General features: G+C 48.4%; 1 protein-coding gene across 1 annotated transcript in view; it reads left to right on the forward strand.

Annotated features, from left to right (window-relative positions):
* Positions 1-8,333, forward strand: part of Ccdc174 (coiled-coil domain containing 174) — a 33,533-nt gene that overhangs the window by 4,908 nt on the left and 20,292 nt on the right. The window contains 6 exon segments of the mRNA XM_012512656.2: positions 6-81; positions 1,139-1,243; positions 2,061-2,161; positions 4,528-4,556; positions 4,559-4,585; positions 6,201-6,375. Coding sequence (XP_012368110.1) covers positions 6-81; positions 1,139-1,243; positions 2,061-2,161; positions 4,528-4,556; positions 4,559-4,585; positions 6,201-6,375 — 513 coding nt within the window.

Here is an 8,333-nt window from a genome sequence, read left to right on the forward strand (position 1 = left end):
GCCAGGACGGCCTCTCGGCGGCTCTGCGCGCTCCTCAGCCAGCGCGGCGGGGCCGGAGCCGAGCAGACCCGCTGGGCCGCGGTACTGACCGCGGCGGGGCGGCCCAGGGAGGGCGCTGGGAACGCGGTCTGCGTTGGGCGGCTCCGAACTCCCCTTTCAGAACTCAGGAGTAGCTGCAGACGAGGGAACGTGTGGCTGGAAAGTCGATACAGGCTCGGAAGAAAGCGTGGAAGTGTTTCCGAATTTATTTAGTTATATTATTTTTGAGTCAGGGTCTTGCTATGTAGTTAAGGCCGGCGGCGAACTCACAGGCGATCCTCCTGCCGCAGCCTCCCAAGTATTGGAATTGCAGGAGTAAGCCACCACGCCGGACTAGAATTTATTGCTATCCTTCTTGAGATAGGGTCTCCTTCGTAGGTTCAGGCTGTCCTTCAACTGTGGAGCCCAGGCTGGCCTTAAACTCGCTGTGATCCTCCTGCATCAGCCTCTCCAGTGCTGGAACCACCACACCCGGCCTCTTTGAAGAATTTAGAATATTAGGTGCTGTGATGAAACTGACCTTTAAAATCCATGCCCACGTTTAACTTTCCTTCAGACTGGCAATCATTGACTTTATTATTGTTTTCTTTAACTGTTGCTTGGTGATAAATACCTGCTTTAGCGATGCCTTGCCTTGTAAGCTGCTGTGGGAGAGGGGAGGGGGAGCATCCTCCCAGGCCTGCTTCTTGCCTCCTCCTCCCTTCCCATTCTAACCCTGAGATTCAGCTCAAGTTAGAGTTTCTGTGACAGAGTAGATCAAACTTGGAGGTGTACTCAGCCCACTTCATTTCTAGATGTTTAAATCTTGCATAGCTTTTGAGACTCAGCTCAGAACTTCCTCTGATCACCTGGACAGAAAAGAGAATTTCATAGCTGAACTTTACTCCTTTCTTCCATTCAGATGCCTTTTCTCTTTCTTTTTCTGTGTGAGGCCCTGGGGGCTGAACTCGGGGTTGTTGTCCCTAACTGAGCTGCATCCCTAACCATTTGTCTGTTTTCTTTCTTTTGAAACAGTTACCTGAGTGGGCAATAATGTCGCAGTCTATCCACTGCTAGTGCTGAGTGAAATGTTTGTTTTACTTTCCTGGTTTTATTCTAGTTGGTAGATCTTAAAGCTGAGCTCTTCCAAAAACAAGAAGAATTCAAACAAGAAAAACTTCCGAAAGATTCTGGAGTTTTGGGAAAACCAAAGACAGCTAATAAGGTAAAAATATGATCTGCTTGTCCCCATTGTGTCCATATGGGTGAAATTTCCACGCTTATGCTTGGAAAGTGTCAGTAGTGTCTGTTCATGCCAGTGATAAGGAAAAAGCCCCTGTCTGGTATTTGGGTGCCTGCATGAAACGTGTTAAATATCAAAGCACGAACTAGTATGATTATTTAAAAGCATATCACAATACTGTTTTGCGAAAAGGTGATTTTTTTTTTTTTTTTTTTTTTTTTTTTTGAGACAGGGGCTTGCTATATCACTCAGGCTGATCTTGAATTCAGTATGTATCCCAAGCTGGCCTCAAACTTGTGGCAGTCCTCCTACCTCAGCCTCCCAAATGCTGGGATTGCAGGCATGTACCACCATGCTAGGCAAGACATGATATTAATACATCTGTGGAACATTATCTATTATGTAGATGCTCTGTATACAAAAAGAGATAACAAAACAAGCAGGCCCTTTAAGGGTTATAAAATGGTTTTCTAATTTTATAAGTCATGGTCTCTGTTACTTGTATTACTAATTCTTTGTAATTGTGCATTTTCTTTAGGGCCTTGAATTAGGTTGTGATCATTCAGGAAGTTCAGTAGGTCTGTGAAGTGGTCTAGAGAAATTCATTTACCACAGTTCACAGTCAGGGCTTTTCTGGTCCAGTGACCCTGCAGATGGTCAGTATCTGCCGAACACAGTTAGCTGTTGGAAGCAGAAGTTATCCCACCGGTCCTGAGATCCAGTGATATCCTCCTCCTTCTGGTAGAGATTACCTTGCAATGCTGTGGTCTTTCTCTCGTCTCTTTGAATTGTTTTCCAGAAACCAAGTATCTGGAGTAAGCAGAATGCAGGGGTTTCAAATAGAGCTGAGAAGGATGCGGAGCAGAAGCTTGAGGAGCTGAAGACTTTAGACAAAGCAAGGTATGACTAAGCTCTGTCTGTGACCACCTGTGCCAAGGAATGAGCTTTCAGGTTTTACTTGTTTTGATTTACAAAATTTGATGTCCAGCACCAGTTCATCCAGGTGTTACGTAAACATAAATACAGTTTCCCTGATGTCTGAGAGGCATGGCCCCCAAGACCCTCTTCCTACAGGTAAAACCAGGAATGCTCGCATTCGTTGTGTGCCAAGATGTAGCACACAATCTACGCACTGTTCAGGAGCTTCAGTCCTCTCAACAAGTTGGTGTTGATGTTGTGTGACTGCTCTGTAAGTGGCTGTGTGCTGTAGTGTTAGGGAATAATGACAAGAAAATGGTCTGTACGAATTTGCTATAGATATGACTATTGGCAGCCTAACTGAATAGTACAGGTCAGCTGCTATGCAGTGTTTTGTGTGTACTTAAATAAAGTTTATTGGTATATTTTAGGTATTCACAGTGATTGCATCGGTGACAAGGAATTTGGATCTGCACACGATGTATTTTGATTCTTCCTTTTTTGCTCATTCCCCTTGCCTCCCTTCAACCCCTCTTTCCTCCATTTGCAAAAGCTTTGTTTTGTTTTCTTTTCTACTTTTTTTCTTTTGCCTTTCTTCCCCTCTCCCTACTCGCCTTTTCTGTTTGAACATTTTCTTCCTATTTCACAATGCCCTTTATCCATTTTGGTCCTTATTTACACTTTGGGTCTCTCACACCAGAGAAACAATGCAGTGTTTACACGTGTGTGTCCAGTCTCTTTCACTTTAGGGTATGGTCTCCTGGTGCTATGCAACATTCTTGCAGATGTCTTTGTTCTGCAGTTAGGGGCCCTGGGAGGTGGACTGTGGCTAAGGAGGCCAGCTGTCCTCCACCACACTATAATTTATGAGTCAGCTTTTGTCTCCTGAAGACACTGAGTCATGCCTTGAGGTTTTATTAGTCCTTAATGCTATCAACAGTGTGTTGGGGTATCTTTGTGCTTTTTGGCAGTTGTGTGGGGATGGAAGCCAAGGCATACTGCCCACACCCCTACCCCTGGTGTTCCCAGGCATGCTTCTGGGTAAGGGATAGGACTTTAATACTTAGGCACTTAAAGTTTTTTCCCCAACTTAACAGAATGAGTGAAAAAAGGTGAAAGAAGGATGCAGTGAGTGTTCCGTCCTCTCACTACGTTTGTCAGCTAACATCTTTCATACTGACTTTGTCTCTCCTTTCTCTTTTCCCTCGCTCTCTTTCTCCCTCTCTCTTCCTTCATAAAAGCTGCCCTTGCAGAGTGTGATGCTGTTGGAGCAACATAGGTGAGCGATGGCAAGGGCCTCCTGAGGAGAGGAAGAGGAGGAGGTGACAGGGCTGTGTGGGTCTGGTCTTACCACAGCTTGTACAGGCAGGGCCTTTGTGTTCTCCTTCTGTCTGTGCTAACCAGTGCTCAGAAAGCTTAGGTAACTTCTCGCAGCCTCTGGACGCCATTGGAAGTGAAATTGCCTAGCCAGGTGTGGTCACCCAGGCTGCGATCCAAGCACCTGGGAATCTAAGTCAGGAAAATTGCAAGTTTGACCTCAACCTGGGCAACTGAGCAAGACTCTGTCTCAAAATTGAAAAATAAAGAAAGGCTGGGGATACAGCTCAGAGTGAAGATCCTGGATTAAATTCCCAGTACTGCAGAAAAGGAAAGAAAGGGGAAAAAGAAAAGAAGTTAGGAACTTCCCTTCTGTGAGTTTGTGTCACTTTCCCAAGAGGATGCCCAGGAGGGACATCCTCTGAGTATTTCTGCTGTAAAGAATCACTGGCCCTCTTACCTAGTCTGTGACCGCAGAAAAGAAAAGTCACCAGAGTTAATAGCAGAGGCCACTTTGTTGAAGCACCAGTTGGTTTCTGTTTTTTAGCATTGTGCGCTAAATACATTATCCCTCCTCTCTTTAAAATAGACATTGTAGTATTTGTAAAGGACATGTCAGAAGTTGATCTCTAAGTCTCTGAGAGAAGACTGATAAGCCTTAGTTCACCGATGGCTGAAAGCAGTGATGCCAAGTGTGCCTGGAATTTGGTGACTCTGCTCCCAAGTTGCTGTGGCAGTGTTTGTATTTAAAGACATGGCTCTCTTCGGTTGTGACTGGAATTGTAATTTGTTTCACTCCTTGGTCAAATACCCAGCAGCCATTATGCCGCTGGTGTGGCTTCAGTCCAGGATTTGGTGACCAGTGACATGCAAGAGAGCCCAGTGCTGCCTCACCTGCCTCCTTGGTTCTTTGGCAGAGCTGCTTGTGGGCTCATCAGAGCAGACAGCAGCTGCGAGACCAAAGTGGCTGCCAGCGTGCCACATGGGACAGTTGTAAGACCACTTGTGATATCTGTCTTTTTCTCTCTTAGGGAAAAATTGGAAGAAAAGGCCAAATTATATAAAAAATGACTAAAGGTGACTTTCTAAGTAAATACAATTTATATTCCTTTATCTTCCATAATTCAGGCAGATCTTTGACATCATGAAGATAACTAAGAAATTTAGAAGGTCAGATCAAAATCTTCCTGCCTTTGGCTGCATAGACAGGAAACCTCAGACTAATGGTGCAAGCTCAGGGACAGGTGCGGAGGAGGGACAGGCATTGGATGAGTCTGTGCCTCTGGCCTTGGCACAGTGGCAGGGGCAAGGAGGAGGCTGGCTGGTCTACAGTCACAGTCACAGTCCTCTCTCCTGTGCTGTGAGATGACACAGCCGTTCAGTGTCAGGCAGCACGGTGCTGAGCCCACACCGCAGAATTGGGACAGGACAGCATCTGTCTTGTCACCCGAGCTGGACCCCAGACTCTGTCCTGAGCGTGTGACCACCTTTCTACTCTGGCCTGCCGCACAGCTAGGTGTGAGGAGCTCGGGATTGACCAGGGTGCTGGCGTTATCTTTCCTTTCTGTTTCTCCCATTTTTGGCCTTGTTTCTGTGACGGGCTTGTAATTGCTCTACAGTTGTGATACTAAACCTCCCTTTCCTCAGACACCCCAGAAAAAGAAACCCTGTTCACAGTGAGATAAGGAGAGACAGAGGCAGCACGTGTTCCAGGAAATCCTCTGGGATCCCGGAGAGTTCTGCCGCAGGGTCTGGAGCTGGGAGCTGGAGGAAGGACCTTGCTGGGAAAGCAGGGAGCCCTATAGGGGAAGGACAGGGCAGACCTCGGCTGGAGCCAGGAGCAGCTGTGCACCTTCCTGCAGCCCATGTGCCTGGTGCTGCTGTTCTGTATTTCTTCCTCTCACAGGCATTTTATCACTGGGTTGGGTTTTTTTTTTTCCCTAATTCAGGGTCTACTTGCATTGGTGACATGGAAGCCAGGTGCAGAGGGGTATGGGCATGGGGTTCTGGCCCACAAGCCATCTGTTGATAGGTACTGGGTCATATGTCTTGGGCAGGGCAGGTTTTGGTGTCACGGCTGTTGCTCGTTGCTTCTGTGCATGGGGTGACACTGCCACCTGTCATGGGAGCCTCATACTGTATCTGAACACTTAGTTGTTGTTCTTGAACAGGAACCTGGTGTGAGTCCAGCGCAGAACCTCACCCACATTGCCTTGCAAGTGTGGCTGTCCCGGGCTACTGTGTCACTCATGGATTTCAGCTCTTGGGAGGGCGTGGAGGTATCAGCACCCTGGGGCAGATAGCAACTCATACAGCCCTGTGCCCTGCAGTGCTGACTCCAGGCTGTGTTGGGACGTGAGGCCGCTTGGCTTAAAAAGAACTCTGTGGCCTTTACTCTGCCTCCTGTGCTGCAGTAACAGGCTCCTGTGCAGAAACGGGAGTCACACCACAGCCAAGAAGGGCCACCGTCCTCCTCAGGTGACAGGACAGCTGCTGTCCTGCCTGCTTCTGCAGCATGGCATTAGCTGTGTGTGACTGTGTTGTCAGCAGTGCCAAGGTAGCCCTGCTCACCTGGATCCTGGCACAAGCAAGGCATGGGGAGGTTTCCTTGGGGTTTTCTGTGTTCCCAGATTCTCCTTGAGCCTGTCCTGCTCTGTTCACTGCAGTTCCCTGCTGTACACTGAGGTCAGTTTTTGTGTCCTAGATGAAGAAGTGGAGGATATGTACCTTGTGGACTTCACCCAGAAGATCATAGACAAACGCTGAGAGATGGAGGCACTGGGCACCAGCAGAGAGCCCCAGAAAGCGGGCAACAGGGATGAAGATGACGATGCTCCTGGTGCGGATGTACCCCCTCCCCAAAACCCCGGCGAAGAGTGGTGGGTACACTTGGGCAGCCTGGGCAGTGATGCTTTTAGCTGTCACCAGCCTTTTTCCTCAGTCCCCTGCATTTCTAGGCTGCTGAGAGCCCTGGTGGTTGGGCTAGGCTGGTCACTGCAGGTGTCAAATCCAGCAAAGAGAAAGCCACACGAATGACAAATGACCCTACCTTGTGCCAGGCCCAGACACTGGGTGATGGTGTTCTGCCTGTTGTTCTGCAGGAGCTTCAGCCTCACTCATAGCATGACATAGACCTCATGGGGAGTTGCTTTGTTTCCAGCAGAGGGAGCGCAGAGTGAGCATGAACTCCTCCTGTGGCAGAGCCTCTTTCTGGCAATGAGGCACAGAGTCGTGAGCCTTGGACAGCCCCAGTTGTGCCTCTGCCTGTGTGACCTCGAGGCTGATTTCTTCCCCTGTAGAGCTGATAATGCCTGGGTCCCTGGTCCTTTGCCTCAGTCTCCTCCAGGATGTAGGGTAGGCTGGGCTTTGGTCAGCCTTGTCTCTGAAGACTGCCTGCATTCTGCTCAGACAGGGTGAAGGGTGAGGAACCATGCCAGTCTTTCTATATAGAGACACAGGAGCCTGGGATCTTATAACCATGTGCTGACATCTCTGCCAGTGATAGTGTCACTCCAACACATGGCAGTGAAACCAGACTCAGAGATGTACTCCTAGGCCTCACAATGCTCGCCCGCTGCAGGACTCAGGTGTCCAGATGGTGGGCAGTGCTGCAGCTCTTGGTGGTCTTAAAGGTGTCCTTATCAGTTCACCAGTACCCTTGTCCTTGAAATGAGGCCGGTGTCTTCCTGCTTCTAGAAGCATCTGAGCAGTAAGGGACGATTTAGGTATATAGCCGTGTGTTATAAAGACCAAAGACAAGAGCACCAGTCTGCTTGCCTTCACTCATCAGTGAACTTCGGGACACTCTGTGCTTCCTGCTTTCAGTTCCTACCTTGTATTTCTCATAGACACAGGTTAGGCCTCCTGGCCAGGAAAAAACCTGAGCCAGGCTTTGGTGGCCTGTGTCACATTAGTGTCCCCAGGAATGTGCCTTGGCTTCCTTGAGCCTCTGAGGTGGTTGGGACTCTGGCCACCTCTGGGCTCCCGGTGATCCAGGCCTGTCCCAGTGGCAGGGTAGGCTGGAAAAGGAAGGGGAGCAGCAAGCATTGGCTGCAGGTGGCTGCGCTGTCTCCCATCTCTGTTGAGCAGGGATCTGCATATTTGGGAGGCCAACTTCAGAGCAGAGGGGGCTGCAATTGCTTTTCACAGCAGAAATCTTAATCCCTTTTCAGAGGCTTGGTGTCTTTTTAAGTTGTTGCTTGTTAATGGCTGTATGATTACCAGCAGTGTGCCAACCATGTGAGGAGTTTGGGGGCGGCTAGAGGTGTCACTGCTGCCATATGGTGAAGGAAGACGGACTGCAAGCAGTTTTGACACTTTTTGTGTTTTTAAATTAAGCTCCAGAATTGTAACTGCTAGTAAAATCCTTTCAGTAGTTCAGTCCCAGGGGGTGGAAAAATCTTCCAACAAAAATACTATAAATAATTACGCAGACCATCTGGCTTGTTGCTTTTGTCCCCATTCATTTAAAAAAGAAAGAAGCTGTTTTCTGCTGTTAGAGGTTTTATTTCTTGTGTTAATCAGCTGTCAGATGATAGTAGTGGGCTCCCAGATGTTCAGAGTTTAAATCATGGGCCAACAAATAGAATCAGTGTTGCTTGAAAAGAAAGGAATTGTCAGATAAAAGAAAGCCCTCAGGCCAGGCATGGCGGGTACACCTGTGATCCCAGTGCTTGGAGGCTGAAGCAGGAGGATTGTTTTTTGTTCAAGTCCAGCCTGGGCTACAGAGTGAGTTCAGGACCAGCCTGAACTACACAGCAAGAGCTTGCCTCCTACAGACAAACAAAAAAACATGAAGCCCTCAGGGCAGCAGCAGATCCTGAGTCAGCCCCCAGTT

The sequence above is a fragment of the Octodon degus genome, unplaced genomic scaffold (assembly GCF_000260255.1).
Source record: "Octodon degus isolate 3935 unplaced genomic scaffold, OctDeg1.0 scaffold00254, whole genome shotgun sequence".
NCBI lineage: Eukaryota > Metazoa > Chordata > Mammalia > Rodentia > Octodontidae > Octodon > Octodon degus.